This window comes from Gossypium hirsutum, chromosome A04 (assembly GCF_007990345.1).
Source record: "Gossypium hirsutum isolate 1008001.06 chromosome A04, Gossypium_hirsutum_v2.1, whole genome shotgun sequence".
Lineage (NCBI taxonomy): Eukaryota > Viridiplantae > Streptophyta > Magnoliopsida > Malvales > Malvaceae > Gossypium > Gossypium hirsutum.
In genome coordinates, this window is record NC_053427.1 from 86057709 (window position 1) to 86078536 (window position 20828).

At 29.3% G+C, this 20828-nt stretch overlaps 1 protein-coding gene across 5 annotated transcripts; it reads right to left on the reverse strand.

Moving 5' to 3' along the window:
- Nucleotides 1–1605: 1605 nt before the first annotated feature.
- On the reverse strand, nucleotides 1606–7287 carry LOC107891101 (12S seed storage protein CRD). 5 transcript variants are annotated; one of them, XM_041111646.1, is made up of 7 exons: nucleotides 7106–7126; nucleotides 6586–6809; nucleotides 5114–5846; nucleotides 3490–4420; nucleotides 2551–2650; nucleotides 2027–2121; nucleotides 1606–1891 (listed from the first exon to the last, which is right to left on the reverse strand). In XM_041111646.1, exons 2-4 carry the CDS (start codon nucleotides 6779–6781, stop codon nucleotides 4264–4266), a joined length of 1086 nt encoding a protein of 361 aa, XP_040967580.1. In that variant the 5' UTR covers nucleotides 6782–6809; nucleotides 7106–7126; the 3' UTR covers nucleotides 1606–1891; nucleotides 2027–2121; nucleotides 2551–2650; nucleotides 3490–4263. The 5 variants fall into 5 exon arrangements, with proteins under 5 accessions (XP_040967580.1, XP_040967582.1, XP_040967581.1 ...); XM_041111648.1 differs by lacking the exon at nucleotides 2551–2650 and adding an exon at nucleotides 2651–2703; XM_041111647.1 differs by lacking the exon at nucleotides 2551–2650 and having other exon boundaries at nucleotides 7106–7287.
- Nucleotides 7288–20828: the final 13541 nt, after the last annotated feature.

The window sequence follows — 20828 nt, forward strand, 5'->3', positions numbered from 1 at the left end:
TTGAGTTCAGGTAAGTCGGGTTCATGTGTTTATATAAGAGATGTTCATGGGTTGCGTTGGATTAGGCCGAGTCTAAGTATGATATTAATTTATCTTATGTTTGTACAAGCTCGACCTAATCCAAAATATATGTTTAAAATTTTGCCCAAATCCGTCCATATTTACAAAAGATAAACCCAAAACTATTTTAGGCCCGCTCATATTATTTTTTAAAAAAATATTTACATTATATTATTTTAATATTTACATTAGAGTAGTATTATATATTTAATATATGTTAATTTATTTAATGTGTTCTAAATTACATAATATATATAAAAATAACATAATATAAAATATTATAAACTTAAAAATGAATCGAGCCAGGTCGGGCTTAAGCCTTTAATATTCAAATCTAAGCCTGACTCATATTTTAAACGGATTTATTTTTTGTGTCTAAGTCTAGTTTTTAGGTATAATATTTTTACCTGCACCTTTTTCAAATTTGAGCGAACTCGATCCATGAACAAATTTATTTTCGAGTCTTATCTTTTAGCTAAGGTAGAAGAAGCAATGGATAAAATAATATAGAGATGGACCCACCATATCGTGAGTGTCACACCATTAAGCACTTGTGTCCAAGACAAAAAAGATTTTTTCCAATTTATTAAGGGTCAATTCTTCATTGCTTTTGAGAAGTACTTTTCAAAAGTGCTTTTGAGAAGTGCTTTTGAGAAGTGCTTTTGAGAAATTTGAGTGTTTGTCATTGCTGTCAAAAAGTACTTTTGAAGAATAAAATGTCCATTTTAGACATGAGATTATAAAATAATAAATATTTATTTAAATAATGTTCAAATTAGTTAATATTATGATATTTTAGTAAAAATATAAAAAAATAATTCATTATAACTTATTGTTAATATTTTAATATATAATATTAATTTTAAATATTTCTAAGTAGTTAATATTAATTATTTATAAAATTTAATTATAACATATAAACTATATTTAAATATTTAAATATAAAAATTAAATATTTGTAATTAAATATTAACACGATTGTATTATTATAAAAATTATTTTTTATTTTTAATTAATGCTTTTAACACATTTGTATTATTTTATTTTAAAATGTATTTGAATATATAACTCATATTATATACTAACATAACATAAAAAACATAAACCTAACGAATTAAAATATTACATATATTTAGATTAAAGTTTTAAAAAGGGATAATATTTATATACCAAATATAAATACTAAAAATTTGTCAATAGCATTTACAATTTAAAGTGAATTGATTAAACTAGTTGCTATATTTGATAAGCATATGAAAATGATTTGGTTATATTCAATAAATGATTTGTCAATAGCATACTTATATTTGATAAGCATATGAAAATAATTTGATTAATATAATACTTATATTTGATAAGCATATGAAAATGAAAGTCGAGACAAGTAGAAGGAAAGGATATAATTAAATGGTGTCTTTTGCTTCATTCCCACTTCCCTCACTTAGCTTGTAAGCTACCAGAAGGTCATGTCATTATTGATTTTAAAATGCTCGGTTAAGGTTCCCATGCATCCTACACTTACTAACACATCTGTAGCAATGCAACTAACAAAAGTTAGTCTTTGATCATACAATTATCCCAGCAAACAGCAAAGCATTCCAATCACTTTCAGCATTTCAAATCCCACTAATTTCGTACATACAGCGATCCATCATAGAGCTAAAGAAAACAAACTAGACTAGTACTATTTAAGTCCTTTCCTTCCCTTCTTCTGGATTCAAACACGGCCCCACTTAAACAAAACTGAGAATCATTGACAGGCGCTCAAACAAACTGCAACAAACCCTTAGATTCTACATGTTTCCTCAACTGGTCTCCGACTTCTCCAATGCTACCACAAAAAAAATAAAAATAAGGCAGTAAGTAGAGAAGGCAATTCTAAACAAAGCCAGCACTAAGATGAACAGAAGCATGAGATACAGAGGAAGTCCAAACAGAATGAAGGCAAGAAAGAAAGACAGCTTACTGTTGTAGTTCAGAAGCTTCTCAATGAGGTCAACATGAGTCATAAGCATTCTCCTACAGCAGTACCGAACCAATCCCAAAGCATCAAGAGCATCTCTGCATGTCAAACAATTTACATTTATAGCAATGATACATAAATTTAATTATGATTCGCATCAACTTGCAATTCAATATTATCAAATACATTCTTGGTCTCTTATCCTTCAGCCTATAACACTAACAAAAATTGATAATTTTGCATTTGGAGGGGCCAGTTAAAGCATGCAACACATGTTTTTAAAGCAGGAAACTCCATCAGCAGTCCCCTCTCTTAACTTTGGGAGGATAAAACTTACACTAACTCTTGATGTTTCAATGTTTACCTCTATACCTCAAAAACTAAAGCAAAAACTAAAGCTGATATACTTGAATGCTTTTCATATAAATTAAAAAAAAAAACAAGATGAAACAAAAAACAGATCACATCAAATCCATCAAAGAATTTCCTGTATAATTTAAGCTTGCTAAAGCTATAAAATATCTAACAAAGAAAATTAAAGTTTGGTGCTTCATCTGGAAGCTTCATTGTGGCTGTTGTTTGGTTCATATTCTGGAGGACACCGTTTTCACCTTTACTAGAAATTACCTGAAAACCCAGCAAAATGGTTCGGCATGTGATGATTGTTTTTAATAAAATATCTAAATAACAAGGACAACCATTTGTTAGAAATTAGAAATTATGGAACATCCTATAGGGCCAAAATCTAAAGTCTAGCAAACAGATTTGAGCTATATATGATGACAGTGAAGTAACATGTAATATCAAACCAAAAATGAAAGCAGAAACAACTGTATATGCCATGATACAGACACGTATGTAAAAGAAGGGGAAAACAATATCATAAGCCAAATTACATCTCGCTTTACAAAATATTCTTGGACATAAGATATACAAAGAGGATATTGCTTTCCCAGAATCCCTATCACTTAAATTCTAACCTGCCTGATTATTTCCATTTTCAACATCACATGGAAAATTATAGAAAGTAAACTCAGAACAGAAAAGGTCTGGGACAAATTGAAGTCAAATACCCATTACAAAAGGTCTGGGATTTGCTTCCAAGAACAGAAAAAGAGTGGTCTATTGAGTCTATCTTTGAGTTTAGAGTCAGACAATTAGTTAGGAATTATGTTGTCTTGAGTTCACTATAAATTCATGGAAATTCCATTGTCATATTTCTACTTTCTTCTCTCGACTGATTCACAGCACAAGGGTAAAACCATGATTCTTCTATTCTTATCAACTAAAATAGTTTGGAAGAGTTACGAAGCGAGAAAAAGAGGCACAAAACAAAAGAGGCAGAGCAAAACAGCAGTAGAGGCACAAAACAGTAAAGCAAAAGAGGCACAAAAGCCAGAATTAAAAAGTAAATAAAAACAAAGCATAACTAATAATTAAAGAGAAGAAGAAGAAAACGAACTCACCTGCGGAAGAGGAACAAAGAACAGGAAGGAGCTTTCACAGCGAAAATGTGAAAAAAATAGGTATAGAACTTTCACAGCAGAGGAAAGAACGTTTTTCCAAGGGGGAGAAGACAGGTTATTTTGGTCATTTATCAGCCAAAAGCACTTCAAGCTTTTTAGATGGTGAAATTTTCAGCTTCTCCATCAGGAAAAAATAACGTTTGAGATGGAGAATTTTTTGAGAAGATGGAGGCCGTTCTTCTCTCCTTTTAAGAGAAAAGGACTTTTTAACGCAAAAGTCCATTTAAAACGCAATAAAGAACGGGGCCTAAATCTGGGGCATTGTCGGTGCAATAATTCGTGGTAACGATATTCAAAAAAGATAAAATTATAATATCAGGTCAACCGTTTTTTTTTCCTTATCTCTTTTTACCTATTCTAAATAATCTGTTCAAATCAATCCCTATATGAAGATTAATATACTAGTCAGTTTTTAATTGAACCGGTCAAATAACTAATTCGATTCGGATCAAATAATTCTAACGATAATTATTGATATAATTTTTTTTTGATAAAAAGAAGAAATCCTCAATTAATCGGAATCATTGATATAATTTTTAAAAAAATATTTATCAAGATTCAAATATTTCTTTTTTTTAATACATTTTACATAACACAATAAAACTTTCTAATCCCTCTCATCAAATCTAAAACTTAAAATCGAACTCATAAACGATTGTAATGGAACATACTGTCCATTTTTATTGAAACCCTAAAATGATACAATCATAGGACCTAGTACAAGTTCATTGGGGGAACAACAATGGTGCCAGTTTCCATCATCTCAATGAATTGTTGATTTAGCTCTGAGCTCACATTAAGGCTCACTTGCAGAATTGAAGGAATTGTATTCAAAACCGAATTTTTACTCCCCATTTCTCCCATCATAGCCCTGCAATTCAATTCAAAAGCAGATTATATATACAAGTACATGCAGCTAGTTATATATAGGGTAAATATACATTTTGGTACCCGAATTTGATTTTAAAGTTCAAATTGGTATCTAAGAGTTTTTGTTTTGGTCCAATTAGGTACTTGAACTTGGATTTAAGGTTTAGTATGGTACATGAACTTTGGGTTTTTTTGTCGCAAATTAGTACTTACGGTAAATGATTGAACCAATTTGAACTAAGAATCCAAGTTTAAGTATACTAATTTGAACAAAAAAAAGTTGACGTACCAAATTGAAACTTGAGGCCAAGTTTAGGATCTAATTGGACAAAAAACCTTAGGTACCTAGAGTGAAGCTAGAAATTTTATTCAGGGGACCAAGATAAGATTATAAAATTTGAGGAGGGGGCAAAATTAAAAATCTTCTATTAGAAATGCTTCAATTAAATTATCAATTTTTCAAAAAGGCTAAAATTATAATTTCTCATTTAATCAAAATTTAAAATGTACCTAAAATTGAATTTTTTAATTTTGAGAGAGCCTAAAAAGCAATTTACTTATTTAGCGAAATAACCCCTTGGCTCGTCCTGTTATGTATGAATTTGAACATTGAAGTCAAATTTAAGTACCAAAATATATACTTACCTTTTTATGTATATATATATGTGTGTGAAGAAATTAAATAATTGGTTACCTAGTAGATGTTACGATTGAGATCAGCTCCAAGCCATTTTCCTCAGCAGAAATGGCAACCATGAACAATTTTGGCACCACAAACAATTGGCCGGTCTCAACTTTAGTGTTCAACACAAGCTTGCCTTGAAGACCCACAATTTGTACTTCACCACTTCCTTTCACAACATACACCACTTGTGGATCCGATGCATACCATGGTGCCCTAGTGGCATTAGTTTCAAGTACCAAGCGACTAACATTAAGCCCCACTTGTTCAAGAAAGGGAAATTTACTGGGTTTTAAAGTAGTAAAATTGCCACCATTGTGAACTTCAACATCAGGTAATGAACCATTGATGTTTTGGGTATAAATATTTAGTAACTCCTCGTTAGGTTTTGGGATGGTTTTGGCTTGTTCTTGGTTAAGCTTGATGAGCAGAAGGCCCTTTTGGTTACTGGTAAGTTTTTGAGCATTTTGTAGAGTGATTTGGTAAGTTTTGGCAATGGATTCAAGTGAGAAAGCATGCAAATGACCCAGAGGTCCTGTTAACAAGAAATAGGTGATTTCGCCGGCAACATAGGCATTGGTTGCATCGGCCAAGAACACTATGACCACGTCTGAATCACCATAATTGTACCACCATGAAACTGATGCACAAGGGATTGGTATTATGTCCCCTTTTTTAATACCTATGAATGCCATTTTTTCTTTTGTGTTGGAAGCTGGTGTTGTCAATCCAACTCCACATTTACCTAACAAAAAATCATGTTGATGTTCATCATATATGTATGGCGATAAAAAGAGAGAAGTATAATATGAAATTTAACTTTCAATCTTTTATATCATTTAACTTTTATTATTATTTTAGCTAAATATTACCCTCAACATTAATTTTGACAGAAATATAGACTAAAACATTAATTTTTTAAATATGGCAGCTTGCATGATAATTTACATATACTTCATGCTAATTTTTAAAAGTTTTTAAATATTTTTACAAATTTTAAATTATTCATTAATGTAACATATAAAATTAATAGTGTCATGTTAACGTGAAGTACAATTAAACGGCCATGTGGGTTGCCACTAGACTTTTCATGAGCTAGATTACTTGGCCAAGTCCAAAGGCCAGTCTAAAATTTGCGTGGGCTTTCACAAAAATATAAGATTAGTTGGACAAAAAATTAAGCATGTTTTCTATATTTATAATATAATATATTAAATTATTTATATACATAGATATATTATATAATTTAAAACACATAAAAACTAAATTTATAGTAATATATAATATTATAATGTAAATATAAAAAAAGAATACCATCTATTAAATTAAAAATAATATAAATATATTTTTAAAATATAAAATATATTAATATCATATTTAAATTTTACTAGCAACCTCTTAATCCAGTGACAAGCCCATTTTTCTCCCCATTTCTCAATGACTAAATTTGGTATTATACCAGAGAACTCTTCAAGATCACTAACCTTCAAGAACATAACCTACTTTGGAGCAATCCGCATAGTGTGGAAGAGCAAAGCCTCGAGGCTTCAACACAAGCTTACCAGCTGCAACTTTGGCCTCGCGGAGCACCGGAGAATCGGCAGCTGCCCAATTATAGTATCCGCCATCTTCTGTCTCCACGAACGTCGCCGGAAACTTGGGAGATAAGTCCATATCCATTTTCTTGACTTGTACCTTTTCCTTACTCCTGCAAATAAATGGTATTACTATGTATATTACAAACACAATATATATATATATATATAGAAACGTTAGGCAGCAGCTGAAGCTGTTTTCAATGCGTGAAAAGCTTGCAAACTGTTTATGACCACGTGGGAGTGGAAAAATGGATGTTAGTAGTGTCGGAGAAGAACACGTTAACCTATTTGTCATAAAAAACAATAAATACAGCTTTCTTCAAAATCTGTATACGTAGTAGCTATACGTAGGTGGGATTGGGAGGGTGATAATTATAATTATAAAAAAGAGCAATTTGTTTAATACCTAATGTGGAAAGAAATATTTTTGTTGATGAAAACAAGAACTTGATATGGTATATATAGAAATAGCAGTGGCGGATAGGCCGATAACAAGTTGGGTTGGCTACGACTTTCGACCACCTAATTATATTTCTCAATTCAGATAGTCAATATAGTAGTTACATCCGTTTCGGCATCGCTTGTATCAATCGGAATGTTTTATTTTGATGTAAATTTAAGCTAACATCAGTCGGTAAAAAAATCAAAATTAAAATTTTATTGTTTATTTTAAGTTTCGTTAGTAATTTCAGTTAAAATTTGCTAATATAACATGTTTACTTTTCGTTAATTATATATCATATGACAGCAGTTTAATTGACATATCAAATTGATAAATATTAATGGAAAAAAATATATATTTATAATTTTATATAGATTAAATCTCAAATTTTATTAAACTAGAGGGACTAATGACAGATTTTAACCTAATATTTTTATACAACATTTTTGGAATTCTTACACCAATTTAATTAGCTGTCAACAAATTTGTTCTCAATGATTGAAAACAACAAAGAAAATGATGGAAAGGTGACAGTCACCTCGTGATGATAAATTTGCGGATGTGGTCGGAGTGGGTGTCGGATGTCATAGCTACCATTTACAATCACAAGATAGAAGAATTATACCTTTCCTTTTCTTTTCACATAAAAACATTATCCCCTCGAATTTTTCTGTATCTTTAGGTTGAGTTAGTTTAGGCTTAATATTATTTTTCGTGATTTTCTTTTTTTAAATTTTAGTTTATATTAGACATGTGCATGGGCCGTGTCGGGTCGGATTAGGGTCGGGATCAACTAAAAATTTAGGCCCGTTTGTTAGGCCTGGGCTCAGTTCAAAAAATGGGCCTAAAATTTTGCTTAAGCTCGACCTGAATAAATATGTTAAAATCCAGGTCCGACCCGGCCCACTCATATTAATTTTTATATTATTTTTATGTAATTTTAAAATATATATAAACTATCAAAAATACTAAAAACATCAAATAAATATTTCTCAACAAATTGAAATAAATTTTAAAAAATATGTATACTTAAATAACACTAAAATAGATACAACTTAACAAGCAAATGTTTCTAAAATAATAACAAAATTAATAAATGTCTTTAAAATAATAAAAAAATTAACAATAAAATAAGTTTTATACAATATCCAAACAATAACAACAAAATAGTAGCAAAATAGGGAGAAAACAATAAGAAAATAATATTAAAAAAAGATTTTTTTTCATGTAGTGAATTCGGGCCTGGCCCAGGCAAAAAATGCCTTACCCGAGGCCCAGTCTATTTTTTAAACGGGCCTTATTTTTTTGCCCAAACTTATTTTTCGGGCCTATATTTTTGTCCAAACCCTTCCACATTTCGGGTAGGCCTTTGGGCCGGGTTGGGTGGCCTGGCCCATGCACACATCTAGTTTATATTATTGTGATTTTATTTTTAGTTTATATTATTGTGATTTTATTTTTAGTTTTTGATTTGTCAATATAAGGGTGTCACTAGATCTATTAAAAACCATTCTCAAATACTTTATCATGATAGATTCGATATGATGAGGAGGAGGATAGACTATTTGAGACTTGGCCTTTTGTGCATCTCTGATGCAGTAGGTTTCTTAGGACTTTTGATAGTTTTTTTTTTGGTTGATTGGTATTCATCGTCAAGTTAATTTGATGATGGCGAGGTTAAGATGTAAATTTCAATGATTTGATCAAATTGATGCATCTTTGGTTTGTTTCTTAATTGTTCTAATATTACAATTACTATCAGTTTGTCCTTCTTTTCTTTTGAGATCATTCTGTAGACATGGTATTTCTGCATTAGTTTATAGTGATTTATTTACCGTTTGTACTATATGTTACGTATTTATATTATTATTGCTCATGGTTCCTATTAATATTATTATTTTGTTAAAAATAACATGTACTTGTAATTTTTATGTGACTTTTATTTTAATAATTCAATCTCATTTTTAATGCCCTATTTAGTTAATAATATAATGAGATTTGAATAAATTAAAAATATTTTTAAAAAATTATTAAAAAAATGTGGGATACGCCAAACAAGGATATAACAATACAACTTCTAGTAATTATGATAGTTGATATTGCATCGGTAACGGTTAATATGTATTGTTTTGGTCCTAAACTTGTATTAACTAGTCTATGTTTTGTTTTGATAGTGCGTTTCGGCTATTTCAATGTATTTCAACCCATTTTGGTTAAGATCGACTTGTACCAGTTGGTATAAAATATTGATATATTTTAAACTAAATTTTTGTTATGATTATCTTATTAAATGGATGTCCATCATGATCAAGATAAATTTTTAATATACTTTAAATTCTAATAGTTATTAGAATTAGATCTCTACTTCTTTTATACTTCTTATGCCTATAAATAGAGACTCTGATGAAGCATTATAATCACCCCTTTTGATTAATAAAGTATATTTTTTGTTGCTTTCATATTTTCTTTGTTCTTTATTCTCCCTATCTCTCTTTATTTTATAACACGCTATCAGCACGATCTTGCTCAAAGTGATAGTTCCTTTTATCGACGATCAAATTTATCCTCCATGATTTTCAATTTCTTTGACGGCAAAATGCAAAGTTTTTACAGGAAGTTTCTTTTATTTAATATTTCATATCTGATTATTATTTTTCATTCTTCTTTCATTATATGTTATCATTATTTTGATTAACTTATTTTACTTTTTATTCTTAAGGATGGTGAAAGATTTGCTACCGTTATCTATATAAAATCAAGAATATTTTCGAACTATCTCATACCTTCTAGTGATGACTGTAACACCCCTTACCCGTATTCGTCGCCGAAATAGAGTAGGAGGCATTACCGGAGTTTACCGAATTAATTTTCCATTGATACGAGTTAAATACTATTCATTTACTAAAACATGTCATGGCGTCCTTTAGATGGGCCTCCAAAGCCAAAAACATACTTCGAGACCAAACCAGAATTAAATCGAAACCATAGGGAATTTTTTGCAAAATCCCAAAGTTTTTTTTTTGCTCAATATAACCCCTTTATAAATATCTAACCTTCCCTGCAAATTTTAAAACCGAGACCAATCCAACCAACCAATTCATTTCAATCAATTTGATACCAAATTATACTACTATTATAATTATACTATTTAACATATTCATCATTCTTTACTTTAATATATATTTCTTAAACAAGTCTTAGTATGTATATAATCATCAAACCTTATACATGCCATATAAATCAAAAAGAAATTTACAAAAGCTACCGGATATAATCTGGATAGTGTGATCCTCTGTGTTGATCCGATCCTCCGTATACTTCTACGTCAATCTACAAGAGACATTGATTACACTCATGTAAGCTTATAGAAGCTTAGTAAGTTCATAGGCATAAAACATAAATCTTACCAAATATTTATACACTTATACAATATACACAATTATTAAGTTCACCTGTCAACCACAGCCATTGGTGAGTTCCCTTGTATAAACTTACTACCACTTATCCATTTCCTTTAATTCTTTTGGGCCCATTTGTCACATATCATTCTTTAACCAAAATAGGGAATGGTTACGGAAAATTGAGTACTTCACTTTCACTTTGCCATAGTATAACTATGGTATTGCGTATGATCACTTATCACCTTTTGAAGTCATAGTCCTGCCATGGTCTTACACTGATCACATTTATCACTTGTCACTGATCAGATAAGTGTAGCTAAAGCTACCACTTATCACTTATCACTTGTCACTGATCAGATAAGTGTAGCTAAAGCTACCACTTATCACTTGTCACTTATCACTGATCAGATAAGTGTAGCTGAGGCTACCACTTATCACTTGTCACTGATCAGAAGTACTCAAATCTGACATTCCGCTCAGTTTAATCATTTATTCGATTTTCGAGTTGTTATTTTATTCTCTATTTATCAATAAATATATTTCATCATACATATTACATTATATAATTCATAAAATTAACATAATCATTAAACTTCAACCATATGAACTTACCTGGGTCGATTTGCAAAATTTGTGAAAGTTCAGGGACTAATCAACTACTTTTTCTTTTCCTCGACTTGCTTCGGGTTCTCGATCTATCATTGTAAGTAATATTATCTATAATTTAATTATTTACTTATGTATATTCCAATGCTGTCCATCCATATCATAGTCACTAAATTATTTTTATCTTTAGCTATAGAACTCCAAATTAGGATCCGCTAATTTTCCTTGAAACTAGACTCATATATCTTCTTATCATAAAATTTTTAGAATTTTTGGTTCAGCCAATAAGTACAGTTTATTCTTTAAAGTCACCCCTATTCTGCTGTCTGACAATTCTGACCCTTCTTCACTAAAAATTAATTATCTCTTCGTACAGAATTCGGATGATGTCCATGTTTGTTTCAATTGAAAATAGACTCATTAAAGATTTTAAAAATATAAATTTAAGCCCCTAATTATTTTTCTCCAATTTTTTTATGATTTTCCAAAGTCAGAACAGGGGAACCCAAAATCATTCTGACATTGTCTCACAAAATCTATTATATCTCATGATCTACAATTCCGTTGCTTACACCGAGAAACTAGAATCAATAATCTTTAATTTCATTTTTTTTCATCTTCTAATTCGATTTCTACAATTTATGGTGATTTTTCAAAGTTAGACTACTGCTGCTGTCCAAAACTGTTTTAGTGCAAATGTTGATTTCGATTTTTGCCCCAAATTTCACAGTTCATACAATTCAGTCCTTGCTCAATCAATCCCTCAATGAAGATAACTTTTCCTAATTAATGCTTTACCTAGACATTATAAGTTATTTCACAATTATTTAAATTCATAATTTCCACATAAAACCCTAACTTCAAACTCTTTCACTATTAGGTCCCAAACATTCACTTTCTATTCAATTCTTTCAATAAAATCAGCATATAAACAATTTAAAACTCTAATTCCATGCTAAATCATCATATACTTCCAGCACATATTCATAGCAACTTCCAATTTCTTTCATAGAATCAAAAACTAATGAATTCAACAAGTGGACCTAGTTGTAAAAGTCATAAAAAAACAAAAATTTCAAGAAATAATCAAGAATTGAACTTACTTGCAGTAAAAGTATGAAAAACCAGCTTAAGAAAACCCTTCTATGGTGTTTTTACTGATGAGAATGCAGAAAAATAATGAGAAATCTAGATAATTCCACTTTAGTCCTAGGTTTATTAAGTAAATTTTGCAATATTTCAATTTTTTCCTTAATTCATCATTTTTCCTGCTGATTTCATGCCTCTTGCCGTCCAGCCCAAATAGACCTTGGGTCTATTTGCCTTTTAGACCCTCTTTCTTTTATCCTTTAAGCTATTTAATCATTTTTCATAATTTTACATTTGTTACAATTTAATCCTTTTTATTCAATTAACTATCGAAACTTTAAAATTTCTAACTTATTAACACTCCATAAATATTTGTAAAAATATTTATGGCTCGTTTTAAAATTTCCAAACTCTCGATATCTCATTTCCAATTCTAATTTTTAAAATTTTTATTTCTAGTACACTATTCGCTATTTCAAAAATTTTCCTAACTTCACACTTAACTTATATTCACTAAATTATTAATATTTTTTACTCATTTGTCGGATTTAGTGATCTCGAATCACTATTCCGACACCACTGAAAATTTAGGCTATTACAATGACGATGATGTTAAAGATCTTCAGGTATATTTTACTATGATTTATTTATTATATCATATTTATTATAATTAGAGACTAATCATGACAACATGAATAGATAGATTTTAATTTAAAATCTACACATGTTTGCGATGCTGATTATGAAATAAAGAATCTATTGGGATGTTTATAAGTCCGTCCTATTAGATTTGTTGCATTCCCCGAAGTGAATGTAAACATAAAGAAAATAAAATATATACTAATGGACCACTAAAAGTAGGAACATAATAATAAATAAGAGAACAATGAGAGTTCTCAAGATAACTTTTCAATTGGTAAAGATAACTTATGTTATCAATGTGATATGAAAGATTATTGGCCACATATGTGGCGTATACCCAAATATTTTGTTTCTGTTAATATTTTTTGAAGAATGATTTTATCATTACAGATAGAAAATATTTATCTTATTTGGTACTAAAACAAACCAATATTATTCCAATATTTGGTAGTACAAAATTAGTCGAAAGCTCCAGAAGAGCTAATATATTAATACCTTGTGATGGTTAATCCATTGGTTTTAAAAAATATTCATAATGGATCTCATATGGAAATTGTGAATGAGAAAAATATTATATTTCATATGAATAAAAAAAGGGAATTGGGTTATTAATTTATAATCTTTGTGATATTCTTTTGTCATCATCCCTATTAAAGGGGTTGAAAGTAAAATATTTGATTGTGAAAGATCTACTTATGAGTAATAGAATATAATAATTCTATCTAAAGTTCGTTATAGTTGGATGCACCTAAAGTTGCAAGTTTTTTAAAAACTGAGTATACTCTACAGTATTCATAATAAGTTCTCAATTAAAATTACGTGGAAAAATATTACTGATGAGAACTTGCAAGAGAAACGTATGTCAGTTATTGGTTATGTACCTGTTGTACACCTGGAAAATAAGATTCACTCTCAAAGTTTGATATTAATAGTTTTTTGGGCATTTGAAGATTTTGGCATATTCCCTGAAGCGAATACTGCATATAATTATTTGGAAATTATATTTATTGACTTGGTGGCATTATAAAATTCACAGTAATTTAGACATTTCCAGTAGTAAATGTCACAATAGTATTTAATGTGGATACAAAATAAAAAGAATGACAATAAAATTATCAATTTGTTACAATTTAGTACAATTGAAACACATGTTAAAGTAAACCAGAAGTTTACTAATACAAATGCGTTTACTACTTGACGTGACCAATTAGACCATCCTGGATCATATATGATGCGAAAATTAATTGAGAATTCATATGGACATTTATTAAAAAAAAACTAGAAGATTCTTTAATTTAAAGAATTCTCATTTGTTGTTTGTTCTCAATGAAAATTGATTATTAGAAACTCACTAGCTAAAGTTACGATTTAATGTTTTGCATTTCTAAAATGAATATGGGCCCATTCATCCACCATGTGGATGGTCTTGATATTATATGATTTTTGTAGATGGATCTACAAAATAATCACATGCATTATCAACTTGCAACCTATCATTTGCGAGATTGCTTGTTTAAATGACTAATTTCAGATTATGCAATTAAAACAATTCATCTTGCTAATATTGGTGAATTTACATCCCAAGTTTTTAATGATTATTACATGTCAATTGGGATAAAAGTTGAGCATCCTATAGCTCATGTTTACAGACAAAATGATTTAGCTGAATTGTTTATCAAATGCCTCCAACTAATAACTAAACCATTACTTATGAAAACTAAACTTTCTATTTCAACATGAGATTATGTTGATTTACGTGTTGTACACATCAAGCCAATAAGTTATAAATACTCCCAATTACAATTGGTTTTTTATCAATACCTAAATATTTCTCATCTTTGAATTTTTGTAAGTGCGTATATGTTTCAATTGCTCCACCACAACGGACAAAGATGAGTGAATCCTGAAAGAAAGTTGGGAATATATATTAATTACAATGTAAAGCCCAAAATCTGCCCGGGCCCATACCAGCAAACCCCCCCACTTGCCCACTTGCGCCGTTGCCCCATGTGCGCAACCACTCAACCTCGCACGCCTCTGCTCCGCGCCAGCCTCCACGCATGCCCATCACCGTCTGCACCCCATGCCTCTGTCACCTCCATCGTGCCCATCCCATGCAAAGAGACAAAACAGAAACAATAGGAAATTAGATGAAAATGGGTTATAAAAACCCGAATCAAAAATTGTACGGGGGGCTTTTTTTTTTTCTTTATTCTTCTTTTCTACTTTGTAAACACTAAAGAGAAATTTACAGTCTTCAATAAACAGATAGCAGTGATTGTTAAAAACAAAAAGAAAAAACAAAAGGTTGTATTTTTTTCTTTGTTCCTTTCGATTTTTACATACATATACATATATTTCTTTATTTTCTATCTATTTAACATAAAAATATACAACAAATAAAAAAATAAAAAATAAATTTTTTACCTTTTCCGGCCACCGCGTGCGGTGGCCGGCGCCGGCGCCGGCGAGCCTCCGGTGGCCGTCCGGTGACCGGCCCCCCTGGCCGGATTTTCCTTCCCCCCTCCCTTCTCTCTTCCTTCTCTCTTCCCTCTCTCTTCTTTTTTTTTCTTTCCCTCTCCCCAAATGATTTTTTTGGTTAGTTTAGGCCTTATATAGCCCTCCAAAACGACGTCGTTTTGGGGGCTACACTTAAGCCCCAAAACGACGTCGTTTTGGTCATGCCCGACCCATCCGACCCGACCCGCTAGAGGATCCGCGTGTTTTCGTTTGAATGGGATATTTATGCGCGCAGTCCTTCCGCTTTTCTGATGCTTCACAATTAAGTTTCTTATGGTTTTTAATTTGGCCCAATAATTTCTCGCGCTTTTCGATTTAGTCCCAGCCAATGTGCTGCGTTTTAATGGAAAGGAATAATTGTTGTTTCGGTCCCCCAACGTTTCACGCGCGTAAAATTAAGTCCCTTTTCTTTGTTTTCATTTCAAATTGGCCCCACAACTTTGTTTTTAATTCAATTTTAGTCCTTTTTTTCGTTTATTTTTATATCTTTATTAAATATCCTTGTTATTTTTATATTATTAGTATTATTAGTATTAGTATTAGTATTATGTATTAGTATATATTTTTATTATGTACGTGTATACATATATATATTTTCATATTTAATATTTTTATTTCATTTTTATTCTAATATTTTATTAATCTTATGTTTGTTTCTTTTATATTCCAATGTTATCATTATTATTATTATTATTATTTTTATTAGTTTATGCTTTGTTATATATTTATATATTTATAATACGTATATATACTTGACATATTTGTATATACCTCGGTAATATTATTACTAGTTTTTAATATACGCATATATTACCTAAATATTTTAGTATTATGTATATTCTTCATGTATTATATATGTGTTCTTAATACTATACTTTATTTGTGTCATGTTTTTTATGTCGTATTATTATATTTTAATATTATATTATATAATTATATATACATATATCTTTTATATATATTATCATTGTATATATTTTAATATTATTAGTTATATTTTACACTATTATATATATTTTTCTAATATTATATTGTATATACTGTCGTTTATATATATATGTGTATGTATTTATGTAGTGTAGAAAATAGTTTTATTATCATTCTTATCATTTCTAAGGTATGCATATACTATATATGTTCTATGTATGTTATATGGATTTTTAATATCGCTAAATATATATGTCATCATCTTATATATTATTTATATTAAAATATTTTAATATTCATAATTTCAAATTGTTGATACATTTTTATAATATATTTACGTACATACTTTTCATTTATTATAAATATACTTTTTTATATTTTTATATCTCATATTTTTATGTATACATAGGTATAAGCATAAATACATACATCTTAATTCATATATATGTATATATACGTACTTATACATACTTAAATATATTTTTCATATTTCATAATTCTTATATACTTACATATATTTATGCATATTTTACATCATATACATACTTATATATATTCTTTATATTCTTAAAAATGCTTTTTGTATATTTCACATATTTTATAATTCACATACATATATTTTATATTATCACAATTTGTAAATATATATAAACACATTTACATTTTTATTTTTATAATACTTACCGATTTTATATATATGTATATATTTATCTATGTTTCATATTCTATAATTTATATGCATTTCTTATTTTATGGCTTTAAATTATACATGCATATACATTTTTACATAATTGTATTTATTGTCATCATTGTTATTTGGTGTTTGTTTATTTATTCGTGTACACTTGTGCTTTTTTTTAAATGTTAGTTCTATTTATTTATTTGTATGCTTTGTTTATGTAATCGCCTCGTCATTTCATTTTGCCTATTGCATTGTTGTTACTCACTTTACTTTGCTCACCTTGTCGTATTCGTTATTGTTTTGTCAAGCATTGACACTAAACACCAAAAGGAAAATTTTTCTAAATAAGGCAATATTTCGCGTTTGGAAACTCGAGAAAACGTGCCCTAACGTGCTGGGTTTCGATTTCTCGTTTGACTAAATAGCCAAATATCCTCTTAAAGCTTCAAAGTATGGTTTCATTAAACTATAAGGTGATCTTGGTTTCGATGGTTTAGAGTATCGTGTCCTAACGTGCTGGATGTGATATTCCTTCGGAACAAGAGAATCTTATGTTTCAATTCACGATATCAGATTTTCTTTTAAGGATCGTATTTTTAAAACTCTTCAAATTTTCAATTTTCGACACTAAGACACTAATTAATCAACTAGGTACCAATTTTGGGTGTATCGAGGGTGCTAATCCTTCCTCGTGCGTAACCGGCTCCCGAACTCATTTTTCTGAATTTCGTAGACCAAAATCGTTGTTTTAATAAAATTAAATCATTTATTAAAAACAACCACTTTTTGAGGTGACCCGATCACACCTTGTCAAAAAAGGATTGGTGGCGACTCCCGTTTTCATTTTTTTTTTTAAAATCCAAGTCGACCCTGTTTTCATCAAAAAATGGTGTCAACATACAAGTTTATCTGTGATTACAATTTTGATTCGATAGTTTTCTCTACATTAGGGGAGAGAAATAATAACTTGTAATGAGTTAAGGGGAGACTAATTTAAACCAGAATTTCAATAAGGATAACTCATTACAAGTTAACTGTTAGATGTATTTACAAACTTAATGAGAATAATCAAGTGTTATATACCATATAATATTTTAATTTGATTCAAAGTCACAGTAGGACAATCAATTGGAATAAATAATAGATTTATCGGTTCCAAATATGAAAATTATTCTAGATGGTCATATAGTAGAGGCGGGTGCTCCAGAAGAGACCCAAGACATAACTAATAAGTAAAACTTCAGAAGAGATTCAGGTACCTAAAACTGAATTTTAAAATAATGAAAATAAGAGATCTCAATAAGTTATGTCAATTCAAGAAAATGTGGAACCGAATAATAAAAGTGGTCGACAATGATTTTGCATGCAGTATTATTATAATGAAATAAAAGGAAGATCCTGAATAAATCTATTGAGAAATATAGATATAGAATAAATTGATCAAAATAGAAAGACGCAACTCAAGTACAATTAAATTTGTGGAGTTTTTGGACCAGTAGTCCAAATATCTAAAGGTATAAAGCCAATAAAGGTGCAACTAAAGTAGTTTTGCAAAAGTGGAATAAAAATATGAATTTTTTCGCTAAGTCCTGGCATTGATTATGAAAAGATATAATATTCTTTTGTAGTGGATGCAATAACATTTAGATATATTATTAAATTGACAATTCATAAATGATTTAACTTGCGTCTAATGGATATTGTTACAACATTTTATGAATCACTATATAGTAAAGTTTATATTAAAATCCTTGAAGAATTTAAAATGCTAGAAGCATATTGAAATTCTTGGGAAATTTTTCATTTATATGAATTTGACTTAGTCAATAGTAGATGAAAGTGGATTATAAAATGATCCAAAATACCTATTTGTATTTTTATAGAAGGATCATGACTAAAGTTTGCTATGATTATTGTTGAAATTCCTGAAGAGATCAAAATATGTTTCCCCAAAATTTTCCCTCACTCATGATTTTCAAAAGAATGGTGGCATAAATGCTTAGCAATACATTCAAATAGTAATTTGAAAAATTAGTATTCAAGATTGAATACGTAGAATATGAGAAATTATGTTATGTTTTCATGAGGGGGAGTAAATACGCGTTGTACTCTTTTTCCCTTAACCGAGGTTTTGTCCATTAGGTTTTCCTGGTAAGGTTTTTAATGAGGCAGCATATTATGCATATTATAGATCGTGTACTCTTTTTCCTTCATTAGGTTTTTATCCCACAGGACTTTTCCTGATAAGGTTTTAACGAGGCACATTATCTATCAATGGACATCCAAGGGGGAGTGTTATGAATATCTTATTAAGCGAATGTTCATCATGATCAAGATAAAGTTTTAATGTACTTTAAATTCTAATAGTTATTAGAATTAGATCTCTACTTTATACTTCTTATGCCTATAAATAGAGACTCTGATGAAGCAATGTAATCACCCATTTGATTAATAAAGTAAATTCTCTGTTGCTTTCATATTTTCTTTGTTCTTTATTCTCCCCATCTCTCTTTATTTTATAACAATCTTAAATTTTTTATCTTAGCCATTTTAATTTTAAATAAATAATTATTAAATTAAATTATAGGACTTAATTAATACTTTATTTTTTGAACATGCCTAATTAATAAATTTAAAACTTATGTTTATGTATGTGTAATTTGGAGGCCATAACCCTAACATATAACTTTTGCAACTGTAATTTCTAATCAGCCCATCATCAATTAGAAATTAGTTATTAGAGTATTTACACATATTCGGCTCATACTTTTAATTTGGGCTAATCTTTATGATAATAAATAGTAACATGTAATTACTATTATTATTTATGTGATGTCCATATTTTTCAAGATTGTATTCAAGAAATTTTCAAAAATTATAACTTTTCTTTCAAAGTTATCAATAAATTTTACTCCAAAATTTTAAGTAAACTTTCGAGTCAAAATTTAAATGTGCATAAACAGAAACACATCAATAATAACATCAAATTAAGCTGAAATACGAGATCACAAATAAACAAACTAGAAATTTACATCACAATACTATGGAAATACAACACAACACCTCCACACACACATACATATATTGCCATATGACCTAATCTGTGACATACACATAAAAACTTGCACGCCATATTTAAAAATAAGCACTTCATGCACAATGCAACGACAAAGACCTATTCTTTATCTATCTATCTATTTAATCAAATATTGAAATAAAATACTTATTGATTGTATGATGAATATAAACATTGCACAAATCACGCTTTTTAAGACATATCAAAAGTGAAACAATCTACAAATCCTGCAACATTCTAAGGTTATTCGGAAATAGTTGTTCCCGATATAAAATTGTCCCCAAAAGTATTCATGCAAAGAATGACATTTCTCGAAATTATTATTCATACTGTAGCACCATTTATTGAGTGTGCCAAACAACAGATAAAGACGTCGTATTTAACTATACGAGAACACAAAATTTGGAAAACACCAAAAATCGTCAAAGCCTTTTAAGCACTCAAAAACCTCACTAGATATAATTGTTTTCAGAAAATGTTTTTGGTGCATAGGGACAAGGGTAAAGCCAGAAATATTTTTTAGGAGGGATCGAAATAAAATTTTAATTTTTAATAGTGTATATCTTTATAATTTTAAAATAATTAATTTTAATTTTTATAATTTTAGAGGTCAAAATGTAATTTTAAATTTACTGATTTAAAATTTTAAGACTTAAATAACAATTTTTCATCCTCCCCTTAGATTTGCCTATTCCTAAAGATCTTAGGCTTAGGAGGCATTTATAGTGATGATCCCCGTAAAAA

Bases quoted from the DNA above. Each gene is read 5' to 3' on its own strand.
- LOC107891101 (XM_041111647.1), bottom strand. From the start codon at position 6,781: ATGGATATGGACTTATCTCCCAAGTTTCCGGCGACGTTCGTGGAGACA. The intron at 5,847-6,585 runs GTTAGTGATCTT...ATTTTTTGTTAG, and splicing joins AGTAGGTTATGTTCTTGAAG to GTAAATGTGGAGTTGGATTG. The intron at 4,421-5,113 runs GTAACCAATTAT...ATTGAATTGCAG, and splicing joins TCAATCGTAACATCTACTAG to GGCTATGATGGGAGAAATGG.